The 24,410-nt window shown below is 31.8% G+C and overlaps 7 protein-coding genes across 11 annotated transcripts in view; 4 read left to right on the forward strand and 3 right to left on the reverse strand.

Annotated features, from left to right (window-relative positions):
• Positions 1-835: 835 nt before the first annotated feature.
• stc (nuclear transcription factor, X-box binding stc) lies at positions 836-6,181 on the reverse strand. Of its 3 annotated transcripts, none has more exons than XM_034335304.2 (11): positions 6,041-6,181; positions 5,555-5,674; positions 3,967-5,482; positions 3,700-3,873; positions 3,238-3,624; positions 2,875-3,156; positions 2,508-2,798; positions 1,951-2,414; positions 1,323-1,853; positions 1,126-1,232; positions 836-1,004 (listed from the first exon to the last, which is right to left on the reverse strand). In XM_034335304.2, the coding sequence occupies exons 3-11, from the start codon at positions 5,441-5,443 to the stop codon at positions 902-904; spliced, it is 3,816 nt and encodes a 1,271-aa protein (XP_034191195.2). In that variant the 5' UTR covers positions 5,444-5,482; positions 5,555-5,674; positions 6,041-6,181; the 3' UTR covers positions 836-901. The 3 variants fall into 3 exon arrangements, with proteins under 3 accessions (XP_034191195.2, XP_034191194.2, XP_034191196.2); XM_034335303.2 differs by lacking the exon at positions 6,041-6,181 and adding an exon at positions 5,804-5,996; XM_034335305.2 differs by lacking the exon at positions 6,041-6,181 and adding an exon at positions 5,804-5,995 and having other exon boundaries at positions 3,967-5,229; positions 5,330-5,674.
• On the forward strand, positions 6,084-7,372 carry mRpL22 (mitochondrial ribosomal protein L22). Of its 2 annotated transcripts, none has more exons than XM_034335321.2 (4): positions 6,084-6,211; positions 6,516-6,710; positions 6,799-7,012; positions 7,083-7,372. In XM_034335321.2, the coding sequence occupies exons 1-4, from the start codon at positions 6,116-6,118 to the stop codon at positions 7,301-7,303; spliced, it is 726 nt and encodes a 241-aa protein (XP_034191212.1). In that variant the 5' UTR covers positions 6,084-6,115; the 3' UTR covers positions 7,304-7,372. The 2 variants fall into 2 exon arrangements, with proteins under 2 accessions (XP_034191212.1, XP_034191213.1); XM_034335322.2 differs by having other exon boundaries at positions 6,204-6,347; positions 7,083-7,370.
• Positions 7,373-7,409: 37 nt separating this feature from the next.
• RpL39 (ribosomal protein L39) lies at positions 7,410-7,972 on the reverse strand. The gene is made up of 3 exons (XM_034335324.2): positions 7,878-7,972; positions 7,656-7,759; positions 7,410-7,563 (listed from the first exon to the last, which is right to left on the reverse strand). Exons 1-3 carry the CDS (start codon positions 7,878-7,880, stop codon positions 7,515-7,517), a joined length of 156 nt encoding a protein of 51 aa, XP_034191215.1. The 5' UTR covers positions 7,881-7,972; the 3' UTR covers positions 7,410-7,514.
• A 356-nt stretch (positions 7,973-8,328) lies between these two features.
• On the forward strand, positions 8,329-10,060 carry wal (electron transfer flavoprotein subunit alpha wal). The gene is made up of 4 exons (XM_034335319.2): positions 8,329-8,498; positions 8,811-9,140; positions 9,239-9,691; positions 9,771-10,060. The coding sequence occupies exons 1-4, from the start codon at positions 8,457-8,459 to the stop codon at positions 9,945-9,947; spliced, it is 1,002 nt and encodes a 333-aa protein (XP_034191210.2). The 5' UTR covers positions 8,329-8,456; the 3' UTR covers positions 9,948-10,060.
• Positions 10,061-10,556: 496 nt separating this feature from the next.
• On the forward strand, positions 10,557-13,541 carry cass (apoptosis inhibitor cassowary). The gene is made up of 9 exons (XM_034335317.2): positions 10,557-10,768; positions 11,021-11,182; positions 11,313-11,478; positions 11,539-11,699; positions 11,774-11,971; positions 12,034-12,225; positions 12,345-12,728; positions 12,810-12,963; positions 13,040-13,541. Exons 1-9 carry the CDS (start codon positions 10,694-10,696, stop codon positions 13,126-13,128), a joined length of 1,581 nt encoding a protein of 526 aa, XP_034191208.1. The 5' UTR covers positions 10,557-10,693; the 3' UTR covers positions 13,129-13,541.
• Positions 13,542-14,521: 980 nt separating this feature from the next.
• MED7 (mediator complex subunit 7) lies at positions 14,522-16,071 on the reverse strand. The gene is made up of 3 exons (XM_034335323.2): positions 15,742-16,071; positions 15,458-15,610; positions 14,522-15,370 (listed from the first exon to the last, which is right to left on the reverse strand). The coding sequence occupies exons 1-3, from the start codon at positions 16,069-16,071 to the stop codon at positions 15,170-15,172; spliced, it is 684 nt and encodes a 227-aa protein (XP_034191214.2). The 3' UTR covers positions 14,522-15,169.
• A 306-nt stretch (positions 16,072-16,377) lies between these two features.
• Btk29A (tyrosine-protein kinase Btk29A) overlaps positions 16,378-24,410 on the forward strand; it is a 53,989-nt gene continuing 45,956 nt past the window's right edge. The window contains exons 1-3 of one of the 2 annotated variants that reach the window (XM_034335307.2): positions 16,378-16,717; positions 16,880-16,988; positions 19,692-19,877. In XM_034335307.2, the coding sequence (XP_034191198.2) occupies positions 16,986-16,988; positions 19,692-19,877 (189 nt within the window). In that variant the 5' untranslated portion in view covers positions 16,378-16,717; positions 16,880-16,985. Of the gene's footprint in view, positions 16,718-16,744; positions 16,989-18,558; positions 18,768-19,691; positions 19,878-24,410 lie in introns of those variants that run through there. The other variant, XM_034335310.2, reaches the window with a different exon arrangement.

Consider the following 24,410-nt stretch of genomic DNA (forward strand, 5'->3'; position numbering starts at 1 on the left):
TTCCTGAAACAAATAACAATATAATGTGTCAGTTTTGTATATTAATGTAATAATAAGAAATTATTAGTGATTGGTAGACTGTGAAATATTTTGCAAAATAAGCAACAGATACTTTACATAAGCATGAAAGGTCTCATCGACTATTTGTTTAGAAACTATATTAGATTTTAGTATATAGTGTAATACATTATCAATGTTCAATGTGCCAAATACATACTTGTGTTACCGACATTAAATGTTTATAAAAATTGACTTGGGTGGCTTATGAAATTATTAATATAAACCAATATTTATATAAGATTTAATGTATAATATTTAATGGTATTATTTTCATTGAACTGATATATAAATACTGTTCGAAGGAACAGTGCACAATAAAACACTATTTTTATCGACAAAAATTGGATTGTTATTAAACGATACCCGTAATTATTCCGATAAAATTTAATAAAATTATTGTAAAATCAAATCTAAAGTACATACATAATTCGTCAAAATATTGCTTTGTAAATTCTTTTGTTAATTTTATGGAGTACATACATGCATATACTCCATAATATACATATACTTAATTTTAAATATTTAATAATTTTTTATTATTATAGGGGGTATTAAGTATAGAATGAAAATGAAATTGTTCTGTCTTCGTTAAATTTTAATTTTTGTAATTTTACAATTTTTATACAAGTTCAGTGCACTAATATAATAAGTATCATTTACACAACTTGCAACGTAACGTCATGACAGAATCCATATTTTACAATGATCGTTAAAATGTTTAATCGATCAATTGCATTAATATATATATATTTTTTTTTTTTTTTTTTTCTTCCCCCATTACGACATTAACTGTATCATCTCCGTTACTTACACTTGTATGTACACGACATAAAGAATTATTTTAACCATGATAATCAAAGTAATCTATTTCTGGTTCAGCTGTCTTCGCGGTTGACTGTATTTCTGTTTTTTGGCTCCTCTGTGTAGGCAGTGATAATATTGTCCTAATAAACAAAATTTTTAAACAAAAATTGTGATGACCTGTTCATTTGTAAGAAAAAGAAAAGGAGGAAAAAAAATATTAAAAATTGTATGTTAGAAATGTACACAAAGTAAAACACTTACTTTACAGGTCCATCGGTTTTTAAGGTATTCAGCATCGGACCTGGAACTTTTCTTTGACCATTTTCTCGCTGCACGATTTCTAATAAACTATAGCTCGGTAACCAACACTACAAGAAATTTACATATATTTTTGAAAAAGAAATATACATATAATTTATTTGGAGCCGTTGAAAGGAAAGGAAAGGAAACATTATTACCTTATCCTTTACAGCAGTAGCTACAACATTTCTTTTTGGTTCTTGATCATACGCTTGACTTTCACAGCCAAAATGTTCACAGGATTCATGAACAAAATGACGCTTATCTTTGTTCATACAATCAAAAGAATAACTACGAGACTTCTGTTTGGAAGTTTTCGCTAATTGAACCAATTCGGTTAATTTATCATGAACCATTTGACAAAACTGCGGATTTTTCTTAGCCCACTGTTTCATGAAATCACTATATTTAGGCATTAATTTTCCGCTTAAATCTGGATTCACTATTTGCAAACCTAGCGCCAGTTTTCTATTACGTTCTATCGTTTTACATTCATCGTTGCACTCTAAAGTTTTCAACTGATTTTGCTTCTTTGCACCTTGGCCGAATACTTGGTCCAAATTAATAGAATGACCCAACTGCATATCAGTCATTTTACTAGCTAATATACTGCTTGCTATTCTCTGATATTCTTTAGAATTTTCAGCACACACACGGGACATAGATCTATGTCCACATTGACATGTCACCTGTATAGATATTACGTTTATTGGTGGTTAAGAAAAGTAAGAAGAAAAAAGAAAAAAATAAAGAAATAATCATACGTATACGAGGTGTAATTATTACCTTTACCATCTCCTTACACGGAGTGTCTGGGCATTTACCCTCATGACAGGGAGCTGCACAAACATGTCCGCACATTTCCCTTGGAGTAGTGCAAGGTTGAATACATTGTTGTCCTGGTTTTTCACATGGGCCCGTATGACAAGTACTGATACATTTATGCCGACCGCACGATATAGGTTTATTACATGGTAAACCACATGAAATTTCAGTAACATAACATGGAACAGCTTTTCGAAGTTCGTGTTTACCGTGACACCATCTCTGAGTAAGAACAGTGCAAGGAGGGCAGGTTGGTTCACTGTGACAATTATGTAGTACTTCGTGGCCGCAAGAGTGTTGACGAGAACAGGGCCTATCGCAAGCAGGTCTTCTCGTACCGCAAGGAACAGGAGGATATATAACAGCAGCTCCGCATTCACAGTATAATTCATCAAAACTACTGTGCCAACAAGGTTGACATCTCCCTATAAATGACAACGTTATGTAAATTAATTTATAAATTCGTTTTATGTAAAATCTAATTAGTAATTAGTAATTTTTCGTAAATGACACAATACCTTTATGACAACTTTGTTCACATTTATGTCTACCGCAACTTAAGGTTTTAGAACACACCAATGGACAGACATGTTCTATTTCTATACAACATAACTGATTACATTTATGCTTTCCGCAAGATCGTTTTTTTGTGCACTTCTTCTCACATCGAGCGTCATCAGCTTTCGATGTTAAATCTTTACAAGCTATTTCTCTGTCCATATTTCCGCAACGACACTTAACATCGGTAGTTAAGTCGCAGTTAGGGCAATCCCCTTGATGACATTTTGCTTTACAGCTATGAGGATTACCTATAAACAATATACAATTATATTTTTATCTTTTAGATAATCATTTTTTTTTTTTTTTTTTTAAATATCTACTCACTAGGTTGTCCACACTTTAGTTTTTTAGAACAAACTTTATCACATACTGGAACTGGGTCTAAGCAAGTTTGTCTTATTTCTGTTAATGGCGTCTGTCCGCAGCAACAAGTTGTAATTTTTTCCGGAGTTAAAGAACAACACTCGCAAGCATCAGCATGGCATAACTTTGTACAAGTATGATTACCACAATCTAATAATTTACCACAAGTAGTCTCGCAAGAATATGTAAGCGAAATATTGCTCTGACACGTTACATCTCTTGTATTTTTACCGCAATAACATACTGAAAATAAATATATTATATACGTTTGTAATTATATTTAAACATAACACACAGAAATATAAATTTATTAAAATTACGTACTTTGCGTTACTGTTTTATTACAATTTTCACATTCTCCGTGGTGGCATTGTCTTTCACATTTGTGCTTACCACAATTTAAGACTTTATCACATATAGAATCACAGAGCAATAATTTATGGCCGCTGCACTGGACTGTTTGCAATGTTTTACCGCAACCACAATACTTTGTTACCATTGCTGTACACGGTGGACAAGAGCCTGGATGACAGAGAAGCGTACATTTGTGAGTACAATTTTTTGATAGTAGTCTACCACAAACTTCACCGCAAGAATGTGCAACATCCCTACGATTCCATTCAGGTGCTTTTGTCTTGCCACAAAAACAGTAACAGTTTTCAGGAATCGTTTCGCTCATATTTTGACACGCTGGACATCTCCAACCGTTTTCTAAACAGATGCGTATAGTGAACATCTTATAAAACTTTTATTTTTATATCATATATTCTGAAAATTGTTACTTACCTACTTGCGACGATTTTGCCCATTTTTTAATACACTTTAAATGTAGAACGTGGTAACAATTAGAGCATGACCAAATATAATCATTCTGTTTAATGTATTCACAACATACTAAACATTCTAATTGCCCCCTACTTAGTTGATCCGCTAATCTCTCCCTTTGATTGGCGTCGTCATCTATATAATTATAAAGTAATGAAATGATAATTATTATTATTATTATTATTATTATTATTATATTACAATGAAAAAATAAAATCATATACATACCAACATAAGATTTTTTATTTTTCCCCCATTTTTGAACACTATTTCTTTCGCTGCTTTCTCTTTTGTTATTCCAATGTTCATTTCCTTTTTCATTATTTTCAATAAATACAGAACCTTTATTTCTATCTTTTTCTTTAAAAATTTCATTTTTGTTTTCCTTGTTATATTCTTTTGATTCATTAAACCCTTGGTAATTATATTTCTTTTCTTTTATTTCCTTTGTTTCAAGTCCCATTTCGTCTCTACAACATTCTCGAAGCTCGTTATGTTCTCCGTTTCTACACATTTGCTCCTTTACTTTAGATTTATGCTCTTTACTAAAATTTTCTCTACTATATCCTTGATAATTCCGTCTCTTTTCTTTAAAATTATTTTCTTCTCTGTTGTATTTAATATTGTACGGATACTTCTTTGTGTTTCTGCGATTATTATGGAATTGCTTTGAACCAGAACCATAGTAAGCGAATTCCTTAACCTGATTATTACAATGCTTTGTATCATTTTCTTGTAAACCTTCATCTCTAACGGTACTACTTTCACCACTCCTCTTGTTTAATGCTCTTTTATTGTTATTCAAATTTATTTCCATACTCGATAATAATTCACTTTTATTTAAACTTGTTGCATAAAATTCTTTACTACTAGAGGCATCGGTATTATTCATTGTATCCTTATCTAATACATTCTCATCTATACCTTTTACATCTGCCTGTGATTTATCTGAATAATATTTGTTAGTAAAACATTTATTACCTTGAAATTTATTGGAGACTTTTCCTTGTTGATACGAATTTTTATATGTATTTCGTTTATGAAATTGATTATCCTGTTGTCCTTCTTTAGGTTTATAATTTGAGTTTCTCCTAGTATTGTATTTTCTTTCGTGTCTACTAGTATTATAAAATGTATGTTTGTCTAATGTTTCGCTACTATCTTTAATAGAAGCATCCGTAGTATTGATAGACCTTGTATTTTGTAATCTAAATCTTTTATCATCCAATTCTCTGTTATTTGGCACAAACTCTTCAGCCGTAACATGAAGATTCGAATTACCTGTTTTCTTTATTCTTTCTATCAAATTATGTTTAGTTTCAATTGTTTCTAAATTGTAATCATCCTTCCAATGGTTATTAGATGCAAAACTTTGTTGAGGTTTAATAGTACTTGTAAAGCATTTTTGATTGCCTGACATTTCAGCATTATCTACTATACTCATTACATGTTTCTGATAAATACTGGCTACAGATGACATTGACCAACCATCTGTGTTCGTACGATAGGAAGTATTTGGGTCATTATGCTCAAATAAAGGTTCATTTTGTACATAATATTCGCGATTAGCTGGTATATACTCATTATTTACATTATTAGGAAAGAATGTCCAGGTTCCTGCTGCAGTACCAGTAATATTTTCATTAAAATATGTATAATAATTTTGATCGTCTGGTTTAGAATCAGAACCATCCCATGTGGCCATAATTTTTCCACAATTACACGTGTATCGAAGAACGATTTTCTGTGTTATAATTAATAGTAATAACGAAAGTGTAATTATATTTCTAAATCTCGTGCGATTTAATATATATACCTGATACAAAATTGAACCTAAAATATGATTAACTTGTTCCTCTTCGAATATTTAGCTGTATATATGTAATTATGTACTTTCCTATTAAGTTTTCTTAATATAAATCTTCAGTCGTTTTTTCTGTAATAAAAAAAATATGAAAAACTTAAATTATGCAAAACAATATGAATCTGATATGTCTTTATACAATATAAAAAGTGAAAATTTTTCTTTTTAATCGTGACTTATCAATCGCGAATCGAAAGATACCTTCGTTAACAGAAACCAGTCGCACTTGTTCCTGATCTAGAATACAGTTCAGAAATTCATAAAATCTTTAAAAATAATAACTTCAAACACACAATTGACGTTTCATTACAACTACATAGTCAAGTAAATATCTCTTAAATTGTAATAGAAGTAATACTTGAAAGCAAATAAAAGATTGTAACTGATATTTGTCAAGTATGTATGTATGAAATTATGCAAAGAGAAATTAGTACTTACAACAGAGGGAACTTTAGAATTGCGATGGTTGGATATCGTGTATGAGACTGGATTAATTTTCTGATACTTGAATAGATGGCACCACGTTTAACATATTTGGTTTCCCTCTATGGAATTACACATATACATAGGAATATTTTTAAATCAATAGTTTTCGCTAAATTGAACATAGTATGTTTATGTGTTACTTATATGTATATAAATAAATGCATGTATTTATATAAAAAACTATCTTTCATGACGAATTATTAAACAGCAGTTCTTTGGTTTTTAATTTTAAAAAATTCTTTAATTATTCTGATTAAACGCAAGTATCTTTTGAATTAGTTCAATAATGTATAATCATGATATATCACAGTGTATAGGTTATGATTTGTTATCTTCAAATTTTTCAAACTTTAATCATTATAAACGTTATTAAATTTTTTAAGATTTAATGTCACTTAATGTTTATAATGTAACATGTTTCTTATAGGAAATGCAGTCCATGAAACAGTGTGTACAACGATTTATGACAAATAACGTATTTATTGCAAATAATTTGAATCGTTTATCTACTATACAAAGATCATATTACGGATATAGAGATGAACCTGAACGTCCAAGCTTTCTTAAGTACAACAAAACCATCTTTCCACCACAAAAACCTGGTGAAGAGAAGAGACCTGGTGTAAATTCGCTTTTTGTTCTAAAAATGATTACATTCTTCTGTTCATTCGTTGCAAGATTATAAATAATGCTTCCATTGTATATTTTAGTATGTGTGTCACATGAAAAAGAATATAAAATACAGTCCATTAAGCATGTGGTATATTTCTTCTTTTGTAAGAGGTATGACTGTGGATGAGGCTGTTAAACAATTAAGTTTTCTGAAAAAGAAAGGTGCAGCGATAGCAAAAGAAGTTATATTAGAAGCACAACGCATGGCTGTGGAGGAACATAACATTGAATTTAAGAGTAACTTGTGGGTTGGTAAGTATATTAATTATGAAATGTTGTTGTATTAATAATGAATATGCAATAATTTTAATATATTTTTCAGCTGAATCTTTTGCAACAAAAGGTATAGTAATAAAAGGTATAAGACGCCATGCTAGAGCCAGAGTTGGAACAGTACATTATAGATATTGCAATTACTTTGTACGGTTGGAAGAAGGAAAACCACCGAAACACTATTATCAGAATCCACCTAAAAGTGGTGAAGAATTATTACAAGAATGGATGACTAATATGCATCACCGTAAAATCGTCCATACATTGTAATTCATTACGTATATACATACATAAACTTACCCATGTACAAATAAACAATTCTGTAATCATACTTTTTCATTGTATTTTACTTTCAGATAGTTTAAGAAATTAGTTTCGGTATATTTAAAAACAATTTTATGTTTTAAATTTTGTATTTATTTAAGAATGAATACTTAATTGCATAATAATAAACGCAAAACAAATACACATCATAGCAGATTTACAATTTTAGTTTTGTTCTTCTCCAGTGACGTCGTTTTGCATTATATCTGCCAAAATAGGGATCACATTGTTTGTAAATTTATATATATCTAATATTTAGCTTACTTAAACATCATAATTATATTTAAAATATTATTACCTGATGGTATTGCCAGTACGCATTCTAACCCATTGGGGAATTGGTCTGTTTTGTTTCAGTTTTTTAGCAAGCTTTCGCTTGATAATAAATGTTTTGTGAGCCGACTGAAATACACAACAGAATTTGGATACGTTTGAATTTCTAGTTTTCAATAATTATTTAAACATAGTTCTTAGGATGTTAATACGGTTAATAGATTTTATAACATAACCAAAAACTTACCATCTTGCTCCTTCCACAATTGACGGAATGAACGATAGGTGATGGATTCTGGATTCTGTTTCAGACACAGTGTTTCCTGCAGGAAAATGTTACTAAATGTATTACCAACATGATTAAATAAATACTAAATATAGAATTTTCAAAACTTTCAAAGATTCATATGTATCAATTTCTCACAATTTTGGAATTTTATGTAACAAAGGTTATTATAAATACAGATTTTTCCTGATACTGTTACTTCTTATTGCTTGTTCATATTGTACATATGTATTATAAGAAAAATTTAATTTTTTCTCTTGTTACGTGATGTGTGTTTTATATATTTTATATCTAAAGAAATAAATACTTGTTAATGTGTATGTATGTATTTACATATTTATATACATACATGTATTATACAGCTTTTGAGACATTAATTAAACGTTTTATGTAATTTTTGTTATATTTATTACAGTTACGTATATGAAAAAACTGTTATCCAATTATTGAGGACTTTGGACTTTAGATACAAATTAATTTTATTGTGTTACTGAAGAACTAATAATTGAATAGCAATATTTTAAATTATTGTTGTAAAAGATGTTTACTGCGTGTTTTAGAACACTAAAAGTTAGTAATAAAGTGAGTACGAAAAATTCGTTTTTCATTTGTTTTAATAATTAATAATATAATTATTACTAATAATTATTAAGTAATTCATAGTAATTCATGCTATTTATGATATTTAAAAAATTGTATTAGTTTAATAAGATACACTTCTTCATAATGATTATAAATATCTGTCAAAAGGAAGTTTGTATTTATATTTTTAAACCTTTTAATATTGAACATAAATGAAATATTTTAAATATTGCAATAGGTATATTATAGAAGAGAAATTAAATAATGATTGTGACTTGTTATAAAATATAATAAAAATGTATATTGTTTTAGTATGGGTTATTGGCACGATATGAATCTACGTTAGTTATTGCAGAACATAATAATGAAATTGTTCTTCCTATTACCTGTAATGCGTTAAGCGCAGCAAAAAAAATTGGCGGAGATGTAACAGTTTTAGTTGCTGGTAATAAATGTAAAAAAGTAGCAGAAACTGTTAGTAAAGCTAATGGTGTGTCTAAAGTGCTTGTAGCAGAAAATGATGCATTTAAAGGATTTTTACCAGAAGCATTAACTCCTCTGATTATTGCAACTCAAAATCAACATAAATTTACACATATTTTAGCTGGTGCCACTGCCTTTGGTAAAGCATTATTACCAAGAGTAAGTATGATCGGTTAAAAGTTTAATATAAATTTATTTTTAGTAAATAATTGTGGATATACAAAGTTCTAAATTTATATATAAGTTTTTATTGTGAGGTTGCAGCTAAATTAGATGTATCTCCTGTAAGTGATATTATTGGAATCAAGACTGCAGATACATTTGTTCGTACAATTTATGCTGGAAATGCAATTCAAACTTTAAAATGTAAAGATAATGTAAAAGTAATTTCGGTGAGAGGTACTGCGTTTGAAGCAGTACCTTTAGAAGGGGGCAGTGCTAAGTGTGAGCCTGCACCAAGCGGTGAATACAAATCATCATTAGTAGAATTTGTCAAACAAGAGTTGAGCAAATCTGACAGGCCAGAATTAACATCTGCAAAGATTGTTGTATCAGGGGGAAGAGGGATGAAATCTGGAGAAAACTTTAAATTATTATATAGTCTAGCAGATAAACTTAATGCAGCAGTTGGTGCTTCGCGTGCTGCTGTCGATGCTGGTTTTGTACCTAATGATTTACAAGTCGGACAAACTGGAAAAATTGTTGCTCCAGTAAGGTTTATTCACAATTATATTCTTACTGTTGTTATCGTTAATGAAATTATTTGTATGTAACTTTACATCTTTTTAGGATTTATACATTGCCGTGGGTATATCTGGGGCAATTCAACATCTTGCCGGTATGAAAGATTCAAAGATAATTGTTGCAATTAACAAGGATCCTGAAGCTCCAATCTTCCAAGTAGCTGATTATGGTTTGGTTGCTGATTTATTTAAAGCTGTACCTGAACTTACAGAAAAGTTGTAAATTTTAACTTGATATTTTATACGTATATATGTGTAGATCAGTATGTATACAACAAATTTATTAACAATATTAAACTGTTTTCTATTATGAATTAAAATAATGTTTATAACTGATTACTTATTTTTATTGTACACATTAGCAATTTAAGAATATTTGTGTCGCATTTGTTAGGGTAAATAATTACATTTCCTTTGTATCATAATATAATGTTACATACATTATGTAAATACACAATATGTGCATACATATAAGTGCTTACATATGTACATACATGTAATATACCAAAATTGTTAGCATACAAAATAATATTTGTATTCTATGTTTCATATTTTATAGTTTTTTGTAGCTTAAATTACATGTTGTATTTACAAAGATCACATTTTTTCAAAATTAAAAAAAAAGAAGTATCTAATCAAAGCAGTAAATTCGGTAATATGTAAATATGTAACATACGTTTACCGTTTCGTTTTCGACTTGAGCGCCACGATAAACTTGTTCATTTTACGTTTCAAGTGTATATGCGCATAGATATTTCTGTATGTGTATACGTATAATATATGTGTATGTACTTACATACAGTGTGTTGCATTGTATGTATGTACATTCAAATGGAATCGCTGCCATCTTTGTCGTTTCTTGGCGTGGTGAATGAGTGAATGGCCGGCTAGATCACCGATTTTGAAGTTATATGCTTATTTTTATGTATTTTGTGTCTTTAAGCGTAACGATTACACAAAAGATTTAACATGAGTACGGATAGTATTGAAAAACTGTATAAAAATTTTGGCATTTTGGCGGATGCCAAAGATAAATTGGCCGAGGTAATAGACGAACTTGGTTATCCTTAATAACCACGTTTACTTAAATACAGATTTTACAATTCAGTTCATTTATAGATACAAAATATGTGATTTACTTTTTGAGTATCAAAATTTTCAGAAATTTAAAGAATTGCAAGCTTATTAAGCAATGTTTTTATTGTTTAATTAATTTGACATTTTACCTGAATACATAATCAGTTACAAGAAATGATAAATATAGTGGAATTAAATTTTTTTTTTTATATATTTCAGCATGAAAAAGAATACTTAGAAATTCTAACAGCTGTGAAAGGATCACCTAAAGAAAAACGATTAGCATCGCAGTTCATTGCAAGGTTTTTTAAGTACTTTCCAAAATTAGCTGATCAAGCTATAGATGCTCATTTAGATCTTTGCGAAGATGAAGATATGGCTGTATGTTTTATTGTTGTTTATTCGATATGTGATACTTTATATACATAAATATATATAGTATTTGTGAGTATGTAATTTATAAGATATATATATATATATAAGTAATATAAGTATAATTCTGTGGTTACAGATAAGGAAACAAGCTATTAAAGATCTACCTGCATTATGCAAAGATAATAAAGAACATACAGCTAGAATTGCAGATATTTTAGCTCAATTGCTTCAAGCTCAAGATCCATCCGAGTTAGCTGTAGTTCATAATAGCGTCATGTCCCTTATGAAAACTGATCCAAGAGGTATTGTAATATATTATTCTTTATTAAATATTCTGTACATTTTTATACTATTATTTTTAGGTACAATAAGTGGATTTTTCAGTCAAATTATAAATGGTGATGATGGTACGCGTGAGCGTTGTATTAAATTTTTAGCGACGAAATTGAAAGCCATAGGTCATGATATTATCACTAAGGAACCAGAAGATCTATTAATTTCTGAATGCAAGAAAGTATTACAAGTAAGATCTTTATCTTAGGGAGGTATTTTTATGTTATTTCTTACTTGATTCTAATGAAATTTTTTATTTTATAGGATGTAACCGCTGACGAGTTTCATAGTATTATGGATGTTCTTGCATGGACTAGATTAGGTTCTACAGTCAGTGGACAGCAAGAATTGGTAGATATTACAGTTGAACAAGCTGAATTATCTGAGCCATTTAAACACACGAATGTTGAGCAATGGAATAGACTTGTACAGTGTATTAAACATGCACTTCCATTCTTTAGTGTAAGTATAAATATGAACAAGATATTTGTGTGTTTATTAATATCCTAAATTTTTTCTTACAGTCTCAAATAGATTCATCACGATTTGTTTCTTATATTTGTGTACAAGTTTTACCACATCTTTCTTTAATTACCTCACCTGATGGTAGAGATGTACAATTGGAATTATTAAAACTTCTTGCTGAATTAGCTGTATTTTGTGGGACAATTGATAAACCAGAGGAGAAAGTACAACAGCTTTATAATACTCTTATTGTCAGTAAATATGCTATTCACCAAGATTGTGTACACCTTGAATTTTATATTCAAACTGATAGTACTTTAATCGTATTGGTATAAAAGAAAAAATAACAATAGTTCCTTATTAATTCCAGACGTATATGCCCCTTCCTCCAGCTGCAGAAATAACTGAGGTACCAAAACTACAGTTTAGCCATGTTGAGTGTCTTATGTATTCTTTCCATAAATTATGCAAACAAACACCAGAATTTTTGATAAAAGATCCAGAACAGCTCAAGGAATTTAGATTAAGATTACAATACTTTGCTCGTGGTATTCAAGGTTACATAAAAAAATTACGCGAAGCAATCAGTGGTAAATCAGAAGAGGAATTAAAATCAGATGAGAATCAGTTGAAAGTTGTTGCTTTGAAAACAACAAATAATATTAATACTTTGATCAAAGACCTGTTTCATTCACCTCCTAGTTTTAAAAGTGTTATATATCTTTCATGGAAAACATCTTCTAATGACAAGAAGGTAATTAATAAATTAATCGTAAATTTATTAAAGATGTTATACTGAATATCTTGTTGGAAGTATGTTTTATTATTATTTTAGAATGAAAAACATTCGTCTGCCCAGAAAAGACACACGCCAATTACATTTGGAAATGATAATAGTTCGAATAAACGTAGCAAAGAAGATAAAAGTAAAAGAGAATTATACACTCCGCCTAGTGGGAAATATAGTTCGAACATATCATCAAACTATGGTATTTAAATGAATATATGGTACTTTTAAAAATCTTATTTCAAAATGTGATTAAAATTGTTTTCTTGTTCTTGTAGGACGAGGTAGATTTAGAGGAAATAGGTCGGGTGGCCGAGGTGGTTACAGACCTAGAGGTCGTGGAACATGGAGAAAGAATTTTTACTAATTTTTGAATTGCTTAAATTATTGAAAGCATGGAATGGTTAAAATTGCAATAATATAAAACTACACCAGGCCTGTAAAATGTACATACAAATCAAGAATGTATAAGTGATTAGTTACAGAGAGTGATTTTAAGAGAAGTGACGAAGAAAATACAACATTTTTGTTCTATAGAAATATTATAGTGTAAAGAAAGTGTTTCTGTGAGAGCTTTAAGTACGTACAAGTTTCAAATACAAAATTCTAAGAATCAGTTGTTTACTAAACACAGTGGTAATTAATATTATAACAAAATATCATCAATGGTTGGAGAAGAAAACATTTTTGTGAGATAACATACTCATAGTGTCGTAAGAATTTTTTTAAATATATCGCTGAAAAAAAAGCAAAAAGAAAAAAAAAAAATAAAATGAAAAACTTGAAGAAACTCGGATTTATCGAAAATGGATGGACGGGGATGGATGATAGACACATGAAAAGAAGTGAGAAGTACAACACACAGTCGAAATCAACAAGTGTATATTATGAGACCATTTATAAAGTACCTTAGCAGGAAGAAGAACACAAAATACTGAAGAGAAAACAGTGCGAAGACAGTATATTTATCGCCCAAAGAGATTGAGATAACATCAGGTGTTAATTACGATGTTCATATTTCATATGAAATGTTTAAAAAGTTCAGACCGTAGAATGGCTGGTTCGTGTTATAACGTGGTCAATGGTGTTACAAATAATTGCGAAGACAAACAATTTTTCTCTTTTACAATAAGTGTGAATGTTAAAATAGTATCGAAATGTATTTCCTTACCTCCTGATTTCTCCTATTCCTTCTTTTAGATCCAATTTCATTTCTTTTGTCAGCAGGAAACGAGGACCGAAGCTGTTAGATAGAAGACGACTAGAGCATCCAGTTACAAAATGATAATTAAATCAAAGAAACTTGAAGATTGTTTTTATTTTTCATTTTATTAATTACAATTTAACTGTATTTATGGATTTATGTTTATCTATTTATATGAATCGCTGTGAGTTCTGTTAATTGTTATACGTTTACGTCGTTTTTTCAACCAAACATGTAAAAAGAATTCTATCAAAATTGATTGTGTACATATAAGTCTAATTGAGACCAAATTATATATATATAAAATATTCAGTTTCTGTAAACATTTTAACTAAAAAATTTACAAGCTTAAAAGTTTCTTTGATCGTATTGCAGTAAATTATACTATTATAATACAATTTTTATTTTACAGATGCTGTATGTTTATCGATGATCCTGGAGCGGCAGAACAGATTAAAAATAATAATTTTTTGATTCTAGATCTTTTATAGATTCACCAGGAAGGATGATGAGGAGAGAATATGATACAATCATCTTTTTTTCAGGAGCTGTTGCACAATTGTCTATTGTTTTGTATTTATATAATGATGGTAGCTGTTTTGTAAGGTGAGTTTAACATAATAAATTGTGTCCTTTTCCTATCCACCATTAGACAAAAATTTTGTAACAGTAACTGAATATATTACCGTTTTAATTTAATAAATGCTACTATTGCATAATATATGTTGTATTTTTTATGCCCAATAACGTAAAGTGTTTCTACGTATAGATAGATAATTATAGAGTGTATAACAACTTAATGATTATTGAAAATTCATATACATCTTAAATTAACACGTAGTACAAATATTTTGTAACATTTAGGTACTATTATATGATTGTATGGAAACTTCTTTGTATGTATCAACATATTGTAATATTCTAAAAATATTTGTGTTTATTATTATTTGAAGTATGTAAACATTACTTTATTAAATTTATTACTATATCATTAATAAATTGCATTGTTCTACATTATATATCGTGTCTCTTTAATTAATATGTACAATGTATAAATGAAGTAAACTTAGAAAAATGATTCTTTTTCGACCATTTAATAAATAAAATAGTTATGTTTTTAGAATTAACATCACAATGCTTGTTACATCTATAATTACAATCATTTTTACACAATGAAATTGACAATATATAAATACTTTATTAATTAAAATAGTCCATTTGTTGCAATCATATCGTCTATAACTTTGCACATAACGCGATCACTGGAACTACACGGATCAGGTGTATGTTGTTCAGAACCTAAATGATCAACAGATTCCATTGCATCTGTGTTTATTGCTAGCTTTGAATCCAGTTCTGAAGTGTCGGGTAGCATTTGTAACGCGTGTTGTAGAATTTCCTGTACCTAAAATGAAGTTTTTAACAATTAGTGTTATTTGTCTATTATGTACATTTCTAATTGTTTTAAATATAGGACCACAAAACAACATACCTTTTCCAAGTGCTTCTGAAATCTAAGCGCAGTTTCAATACGTTGTCTACGTTGTAATTCCATCATAACGCGTAATGTTTCTCTAGCTTGATGTGGTCTGAATTCATTTAACAAATGATGAATGTGAATGAATAATAAACTAAGATCTTCCACCTACAAACAGCGAAGAAAATAGTTGATATCACAAAAAAATGAAAAAAATAAAAAAATAAAAAAAAGGAAGAAAAAGGACAAGAAAAGAAAAAGAAAAAGAAGGAAAGGGAAGGTTAGTAATAAATACTTACTTTTTCAGCACGTCTTGGACTGTCAGGACATTGTACAAGTAAATCTATCAAATCTAAAAAGTTAACAAGCAAGGAATGGTTCAATTTCTTCAATTCTCTTCGTCGATCAAAGTGTTGAGGATATAGCCTTTTAATTCCTTGAGCTTCGAGAGGTCTTATAATCGTATCATCCGCATTAAATGTATTTCCAAACATTGAATAAGTATCATGTATCGGAGGCGGTGGTCGAGGTGCTCTGCCTCGACGAACATTTTCGTCCGTGTACAAATTTATGTACTGAACTGGAGGCAGAGGTAGCGAACTGACTTGTATTGCTTCTGGTGCTGCCATTTTTGACGTTCAATATCAGCGTCCATAAGATAATATGGATATAAGTTTTACACAACATATACAGTAGATTAAGTTTGAGTAAACTGTTGCCAAACTCTGTGGAGAACTGAAATTAATGCGCAGGTCCGTAATTTCGCGCGTAGCAGTCACTTATTATTATTTTTTTTGTTTTAATTCGTGTCATATTCAATAATAAATATTCGTAATCATTAACAATAGTAATTTCTTAATAACTGAGGAAAAATACAACAACGTTCGTATGTTATAAAATTAAATCACTGAATCTAGCTCTGCATTTTCGATATACATATATATTAGATATGTATGGAACACAGTGCGTGATCAGTGCTAGTATATGTATATTAGGTTACATTACAATGATTTCACAGTATTTACAATGTATTCATGGAATAACATTTATTCATCGAAAACTGTAGAATTAGTTATAGGACTAGTTTTTACTTTCTGCGAAATTTTCACCATAAATTTACGAAAACTAATTTATTGTTAAACTAAAACAAAACAACATGTAAGGTAGTCTTCGAGTCCGCCATCTTGTTTTTTAAAATGAGTCAACAGGTATTCTCTACTGACCACTTAATACGTTTAATGCGAGCAGGACGTCGAACTGAAATTGAGGATTTTCGTAGGTTAACTAGCGAATCGAAAGAAATCAATTAGTGAAGATTACTTGTATCTTGTTTAAGAAACTGTTCTAACAGTTTCATGAGATTTCGGATAATTGCTTCACTAACGTAGTGAGGTATTTCCTGCTATCTTGTGAATTTCCAACGTCTTCGTTTGACAGATTGTCGGTGTGTGTATGCGTTCGTTCCACGTGAATTCTTTGTTTGGGCACCGGTCATGTTTCTGACAAGCATTAAAATTGTGAGGTGGTAGCAGTACCCTGGTATATGGTAAGTTGACCTTTTGTTATGAATTTCGTTTACATAAATGTTATTCTCGCTAAACTTTTAGGTAGAAATATTCATTTAGTCGAGTGTCAAGATAACCACAAACTACCGCGTTGTCGTTGATCTTGCCACTCTGTTATTTTTAGTAATTTTGAAAGGAACGTTGCTCTAATATTTTATTTTCGATTATCCTCAATTTTCATAATTTATGATATACACAACGATCAGGATTTCACGAGAAATTTAAAATTATAAATAAAGTAAAGAGGAAAATTGTGTATAAAATTGGTATTGAATGTATATAGGTAAATTTTAATTGTTAGTAAAAAGTTGTCATGATTGCTATCAAGCTGTATAAAAAATAATGAAAATTTTCATCGCTAAAAGTATGTATTAATAAGCTTTTTATTAGAGCATTGCTTTTTAAATATTCTATATTACAATGTTTTTGATATTTAGAGTGTATTCAATTTCCAAGATGGAAATTGTGTATAAATTATGTGTACATAATAGTGTGGTTTGAAAGTTTAAATTGTACTTGATAGTATCATTGTATTGATTTGTTTTAGTTACAATTAGTAATTCTAGTCTTTTGAAAAACATTTATCTGTTTATAGTTTTACACATATTCATTGCGATATTATTTATATTTATTCTGTAGATGTTTGTAGAATCTTATGGAAACCCTTGCAAGGTAATCCTTCGACTAACAGATTTATTTGACGCCACATGTATGATAGTAAAAATGAAGATTTAATATAATACTCCAAATTTTTATAAAAGCATTATACCAGACACGGTAACTTTACAATTTTAATAATTAAAATTCTTGCTTAATTACTGAAACAGATTTGCATTTTTCTCCTCTGTGTTGTATTTTTTATTGACATCGTATTCGAAAAAATCCAAAGGATACGATAAATCGGAATTTAACGCACTTGTTAAATTGTTGTTAAAGTGTCGAAAATTTAGTCGTTGGTACTTTGTCAGATTTTCATAGCGAGATATTTGACTAAAATACTTAGATTAAGTTGAAAACATTTGATAGGTATCGTTATACATATACATATATTTTTGACTACAATTGCAAAAACTTGTTATACTTGTATAATACGTGTTTATGTTTCATTGAATATTTGTAAGAAAATTTTTAATGTTGAAAAAATGGATAAAAATTTGATTTCATAGCAGTAACATAGCAAATAACCGAAATTATTTATTATACAATTGATTCGGTATTCACCGAATAATTTAGGTTGTTTATTTCATTTCTGTTTACACAAGTTGTTTAACAATTCGTTTGTTAGAATTAGAAAAAAAAGAACGTCAGCTCGTATAGTAAATTTTTCTCCTAATCGTTCGAGAACGTCGACCGGAAGTTGGTGTACGCACACGCGCGAACATCTTTTTTCTGTGATTGCGCATGCGCTTAGGAAAGGATCGCACATGCGCGTTGCGTGCGTTTTAGCTTAGGATTGTCGAGGGCGGGTTAGGTACGCGCAAAACGTTCGCCGGTATTTAGAGATTGCATTTGCATTAGAAGACATTGATTCGTGCTTTTTTCTATTACTAGAAATGTTGAATGGTTAGGAAACGTGGTACGAATTTTGGGACTTGATAGTTTTTCATTTGTAAATGGAACGTGTCAGTGTTGGTGAGGATGTTTGAGGAAATTGATTGGCATCAAGGACGCTTCACGGTTTTTTCTACTACAAGATCAAACAGCATGGACGAATTGAATGACACCGTTTCACTGCTATACTTGGAGAAAAAAGTAAAAAGGTACAATTTGTAAATTAAAGTGATTAATTTCTGAAAATTCGTATCAGATCGTTCACTGAAAGCGCGAATAGAATTGAATGTTGAGATAAATGACGCATAGCGTGTAGTGTCCTGTACTATACATATATGTATGTATGTATGTATATACATATTGTATTCTTGTTGTATACATATAGAAATTTGTAAAGAAATGTTTTATCTTATATGTATAATATCTTATTGTTAGAGTCTTGAATTGGATAATTTGTTTTTGAATGTCGTCGCATTAATAAAAAATGGTTTCGGATTATCCTGCGAGAAGCTGATCGAAGGTTTGAACTGATCTATTCTAACTTTTAAATAGAAATTCTTTCTTCACGAGTCATTCCGGAATTGAACGGAGAAGTCCTAAATCCTGTAGACTAGATTGTAGACTCGTGCTAAGTATTACGGTATCTTTTATTTCTGTCCTCGTCAAGTGTCGATCCATGAATGTTTTTCTTATTCAGAATTATTATTAATAATATCGAGAGTGCATCGTATTCATAGGAAAGTTGAATTTTACGTTCTAACTATACATATAGTAATTGACATAATCAGGGATCGTTACATGTAGTGATTAGTTTAACTGTAACAGATGTAATAATAACAACTGTTGAGAAGATGATAAGGCAAAAGGTTAGCAAATTGACCGATAGAAATTTGAACTATGGAAATAATTGAAAGTTTATCGCGTAATTGATGTTTTCTCGAGCTCGTCGAGGAGAAATGAAACATTTGAATGAATTCAGTGGGCGGTACATATGTATCCATAAGAGCATAAGAAAAATACCATTTACTATCTTCTTTCTGCTGATATATGTACTACTAGAATATTATAAAATGAACGCATTTAAGAAGGGAAATGATAAAAGTATAAAAAATTCAATTATTCTCTGTCGACAGGGTGGCCCTCCGTCGGTGATGGCGGGGAAAGATGGGAAGGTGGAGCCAAAAAGTGGAGACGTGGTGAGACAGGGGTTCATGGTGAAACGTTCTCAAAATAAGAAACGTTTCACTCCCGTAAACTACAAACAACGCTGGTTCGTTCTGACCAGACGCTACCTCGTCTATTACGACGGCGATGGAGAGGTATGTATACATCCATTCACTTTCTATTTCTCAAAATTTGATGTAGACAAAAAAGGTAAAAGACGCTAATCACCTTTTCATTAACGATCATTCGCCATCGTCAGAAGAATTCGTTCCATTAGCTAGTGAATAGGCGAAAGGGTAAACTGACAATGAGAATAGGTTTCATTGGGTACTTGTATCGTATATCGTGTCGTGGTGTATGGTTCTTTTTTTTTTTCTACGTTAAGTTACTTTTACAAATCTAGTTCAGATTCTTATGAACGATACTGTAACGACAATAGTGTCCATAACAATTACCGAATATAACTATAGGGAGAATATAGAGAGAATATAGAGAGAATATAGTGTGCGCGCGTATGCGCGCGCGGCTGCAAGAGAAGAGGAGGATAGGGTTGTTCTATCTGTAAATGGTCAGGACGGCAATCTTTTGGTTTGTAATTTATTTAAGCGGTTCTCGTTGGATGTTTCGTGGATGTTTGCTTGGACAGCCAACCGAATTTTCCGTCGCGTTACCTAAGCGTTTGCAGGCTCAAACGATCGAGAGGCAATGGACTAATGAAAAGGTTGAGGTATTCAAATGAAATTGAATATGGGGTATGAAATAGGCTGCATATTAAAAAAAAGTAACAGCAAGTAAGAACGATTTGATATAATATACGCATACATATGTAAAGCGTTTTTCTGTTTCGTTTGATTTTTTGAATGACCCTTGTATCTGCGTAAGCATAAGGGTAACGCAGCCCGTTAGCTGGTAGGCCAGCCATACAGTTTTGGTTGGTAGGGGTTGGTTGGGGGTGGTTATAACGTGCTCGTAGACCATGTGTAAAATTGGTAGCGCAGGCGCCCCGGAACGACACCGCCGCCACCTTTCTCTTCCTCCTTTCTTCCGCCTCTCGGTTGCGGGTTCCTGATGCTTCACGGCTCAGTCAGTGGTCGACATCGGAATCGTGCTCTGCGAAACGCTTGCTGCTTCTGCTTTTTTTCCAATCCGTTTTCGCGACGCTTATCTCGTTCCTTTTTCGCGCGCGAGAACCGATTTAGATTTCCGCACGACTTTCGTTTCTGCTCCTCGATTCCAATTCCGGTTAAAAATATACTACGTTTCGAATCGAAGAGGATAATTGCAGCTGAGGAAGATTCAATTTGAAAGCTTGAAAAAGCTGGAGGAAGATTGATAATTTTGAACAACACCGATTTGTCATTTGAGAACTTTGCTAATTAATTCTTCATTTTCTCGGATAAGATTTGCTGGATTCTTTGAAGAAGATGCAACAGAAAGGAAGAGCCTTAACCGAAATTAAAGGATCAGAAAATTGTAAAAAATTCATCGGAACGATTTAAAAGTATACCTAATTAAAAATCTGAGAAGCGAGAGTTACAGAAGCAAATCTCTTCCGGATCCCTTGAAGCAACAGGACGAAACGGAAGAATCGAAATTACTCGAAACCTGAATCTTTCAATCAAAAGATCTATCTAGCATCTGAAAGTATCTCTAATTAACCTCCAATTTATTTCGAATTCTTTTCGGTACCGTTTCAAGAAGCCAGAGCAACTGGAAGAAACGAAATTAATGGAAACATTGTTCGTCGATACTGGTCTAATACTGGTATCACCAGCATCGGAGAGATTTTTCAATTAATCGTCGACGGATCTTTTTTCAAGATCTAGAGAAGCTGCTGAAGGGATTCATTATTCATCCGACATATCGAAAGTTGTCGAACGGAGGCTGACTTTCGAATCTATCGAGAAAGTTGCATCGTTAACGGAAGTAAAATTCCGCGAGGGGTGAAAAAGTACGATAGATCGTTGTTGAGTCGTCAAGTTTGCAGCAGCTGGTCCAAGTTTCTTGACACGTGGCAGAAGCGTTGTCTATCAAAAAGACCACCGTGTCGTGTTGTGTCGTGTCGTGTCGTGTCGTGTCGTGTCGTGTCGTGTCGTGTCGTGTCGTGTTGTGTCCTTTCGTCGTAGCTAGAAAACTTGGCAAAGTTTTAACAACAGCCTGCAACGTGGAGGTAAGCGAAAATTGACGGGTCTTCTTCCGAAGTAATAAATGATTGCGTTCTCCGTTTGTCCTCGAGGTTCAGGAATCCCCTTTCGTCTTTAAAGACTTCGGCTCAGAGATAACTTTTGGTCTTTTGGTCTTTTAGTCTTTGGTCTTACAGAATGAACATTAATGTTGATGTAAATATTTTTACTTGTAAATTTTCCAAATTTCGTTAGTCGCAATAGGTGTGTCCCGGTTTCTCACCGAGAACAGGACGAACTGGAAAGTGGAGAGATTGATCTCTCACCGATACTTCCGCTCTAAAAATCCAACCAATTGGTTTCCCAGGAAACTGTTTGTTGCTTACGATGCATTTCGCTGCTGGTTCAAGTAAAACGGGCCATTTAATTAAAAAACCAGCCTCGTTAGTCGTTCTGTGTTGCTCCTTGATATTGAAAAGAAAAAGTTGGAAGTAGCCTGTTACGAATGGAACGAGCAATTCAGCATGGATTTCTTCACAAAGCGTGGATTCAGTTTGCTCCTATCGAGACCAGTTTATTCGACTGGTTACTTTCAGATAGAATTTAATAAAAATCCATGCTATCTATTTGCTATTCTTCCTTTCAGTTTCCAGCCTGTAGCAAATAATAGGAGGATATTATTCCCTCCCTTTATGTTTCGTATCTCTTTGGCTCGTAATCACTCAAGGATGAATAAAAATATAATATTTTAAATTTAAAGGAGCAAAGAGAAAGTTATTACAACGTTACAGTAAACGTTTCGTGTGTATACCGAACGTGTGTTCGATGCACGTGCTATTCAGTCAGGACGCTCCATTATTGCATAAAGCTTCGAGTGTGTGTATACACGCAACCAATATCCTTCCATAGCTGGAGGAAACTCGATTTGTCTCGCCGGATTTCCACTATTTCAAAAGAGCTGCTACCCTCAGGTATTATCGGTTCCTCCCGGCCCGGCCTTCTGGCTATCTTATACCAATTTTCTCTCCTACCTACACATGTGCTTGTGCATTTATTCGAGTGGTTCGCACTTGCGATCGTAAATCGTAAATCGTAAATCGTAAATCGTAAATCTCTCTGTTTCATTGACAAACGATTTCCGCTTGAAAATTTCGTCTATGACACTGCTATGTTCTTTTCACCCGATTTGTACAACTGGCAGGTTGGAAAGTTTTTCCTAAATCTCTACGAACGCGTTTCTTTTACCATTCGATTTCCTCTGAAAGCTTCGAAAAGCCGGTATTTGTCGAAAGTGACGTTTCTCGAGACGGAAAGCTTTTGCTACTATTTGTCGTCTACCGTTTACACAAATTTCATACGATCGCTGTGAAATCGACGGTTTCTCAAGCTTGTCGATACAGTTTTGCATCGGAAATATCGAAGTAGCGAAATAGCAAAATAGCAAAATAGCAAAATAGCAAAAGCATAGACAGAACCGATGATGAAAAGAACTGAAACCTTGTGTAAACTTTGCTACTCTTTCAATTGTCATCTTTCTTTCTAGTTTATTTGAAATTGAACATGATTTCATACAACATATTTACTCACTGCTGGTTTTTAGCTGTCCATGAATATTTCAAATATTAATGTTTTAAAAAGTAAGAAAAAGGAGTGTTGATGGTACTGTACCAAAATGCTCGTTAACGTTTTATTTTTGATAATTAATGAAAAAAAAGTAGCGAGCAATTAGAAGACGCATGGCTATAGAGCGCGCAGGCTCACCAAACGGGAGTGTCGGGTACGAACCGAGCTCGACGCAGTATGTATGTACCGCGCGTAGTTTTTAAACAGCCACGGTAGAGCTCGGTTCTCCTAGCCAATACTTCCGCGCACCTCACCCCGTTCGCTATGCGTCCTCTGATCTATATGTATCTATATCTATATGTTCTTGTCCGATGATGTTCTTAGCAGTCGGGGCTGTCACAGGTTATTCTTCATTTTTCTAATACTAACCTTCCGAAGGTCTATATTAATAAATAAATAAATTAATTTGTCGTTAGTAATAGGATTGAAATTCGTTTGATTCGATTTCTTTCGGTTGAAGAGTAAAAGGTAGGAGAGCAAAGCAGGAATGAACGAAGGAATGCATTTAGAAGGGTCCGGGAAGAAATTAATGAAGAAAGCGTGAAAATGAAAGAGTGAACTTGGTCGTGTGAGAAAGCTTGTTCAGTAAGTTGTGCGATTTCATTGTTTGCAGGGAAAGAAATCTATGAAGAAAGCTGAGGTAAAGTTTAATAAAAAAGAAAGAAAGAAAGAAAGAAAGATGGTTGTAAGGTGATAAAAAATTGTTGAAATTTGCTCGGAAAGAAGAAACGGCAACCGAGAATCGATTAATACTTTGAAGAGCGTAGAGTTGATAAGATTACAACGGTGGTACATTTGATTTCCAAAGTTGCCGATTAATAGAGTTTCACCTGTATGTTATTCACCGGTACCGGTAAAAAAATATCAATTTCGTTGCACGAGTGTTGATAAGGCAAAGCCGGCTTCCGAATTATGTAGCTTCTTGTAGGTGTATGCTTTTTT

Source organism: Osmia lignaria, chromosome 14 (genome assembly GCF_051020975.1).
Source record: "Osmia lignaria lignaria isolate PbOS001 chromosome 14, iyOsmLign1, whole genome shotgun sequence".
Classification (NCBI taxonomy): Eukaryota; Metazoa; Arthropoda; class Insecta; order Hymenoptera; family Megachilidae; genus Osmia; species Osmia lignaria.

Bases quoted from the DNA above. Each gene is read 5' to 3' on its own strand.
- mRpL22 (XM_034335321.2), top strand. From the start codon at position 6,116: ATGGCACCACGTTTAACATATTTGGTTTCCCTCTATGGAATTACACAT. The intron at 6,711-6,798 runs GTAAATTCGCTT...TGTATATTTTAG, and splicing joins GTGAAGAGAAGAGACCTGGT to TATGTGTGTCACATGAAAAA. The intron at 7,013-7,082 runs GTAAGTATATTA...TATATTTTTCAG, and splicing joins TAAGAGTAACTTGTGGGTTG to CTGAATCTTTTGCAACAAAA.
- stc (XM_034335304.2), bottom strand. From the start codon at position 5,443: ATGGCCACATGGGATGGTTCTGATTCTAAACCAGACGATCAAAATTAT. The intron at 3,625-3,699 runs GTAAGTAACAAT...GCATCTGTTTAG, and splicing joins GGCAAAATCGTCGCAAGTAG to AAAACGGTTGGAGATGTCCA. The intron at 2,415-2,507 runs GTATTGTGTCAT...TGTCATTTATAG, and splicing joins TGAACAAAGTTGTCATAAAG to GGAGATGTCAACCTTGTTGG.
- wal (XM_034335319.2), top strand. From the start codon at position 8,457: ATGTTTACTGCGTGTTTTAGAACACTAAAAGTTAGTAATAAA. The intron at 8,499-8,810 runs GTGAGTACGAAA...ATATTGTTTTAG, and splicing joins CACTAAAAGTTAGTAATAAA to TATGGGTTATTGGCACGATA. The intron at 9,692-9,770 runs GTAAGGTTTATT...ACATCTTTTTAG, and splicing joins CTGGAAAAATTGTTGCTCCA to GATTTATACATTGCCGTGGG.
- RpL39 (XM_034335324.2), bottom strand. The intron at 7,564-7,655 runs GTAATAATATTT...CTATTTTGGCAG, and splicing joins CGTACTGGCAATACCATCAG to ATATAATGCAAAACGACGTC.
- cass (XM_034335317.2), top strand. From the start codon at position 10,694: ATGAGTACGGATAGTATTGAAAAACTGTATAAAAATTTTGGCATTTTG. The intron at 11,700-11,773 runs GTAAGATCTTTA...TTTATTTTATAG, and splicing joins AATGCAAGAAAGTATTACAA to GATGTAACCGCTGACGAGTT. The intron at 11,972-12,033 runs GTAAGTATAAAT...TTTTTCTTACAG, and splicing joins ATGCACTTCCATTCTTTAGT to TCTCAAATAGATTCATCACG.
- MED7 (XM_034335323.2), bottom strand. From the start codon at position 16,071: ATGGCAGCACCAGAAGCAATACAAGTCAGTTCGCTACCTCTGCCTCCA. The intron at 15,611-15,741 runs GTAAGTATTTAT...CGCTGTTTGTAG, and splicing joins GTCCAAGACGTGCTGAAAAA to GTGGAAGATCTTAGTTTATT. The intron at 15,371-15,457 runs GTATGTTGTTTT...ACTTCATTTTAG, and splicing joins TTCAGAAGCACTTGGAAAAG to GTACAGGAAATTCTACAACA.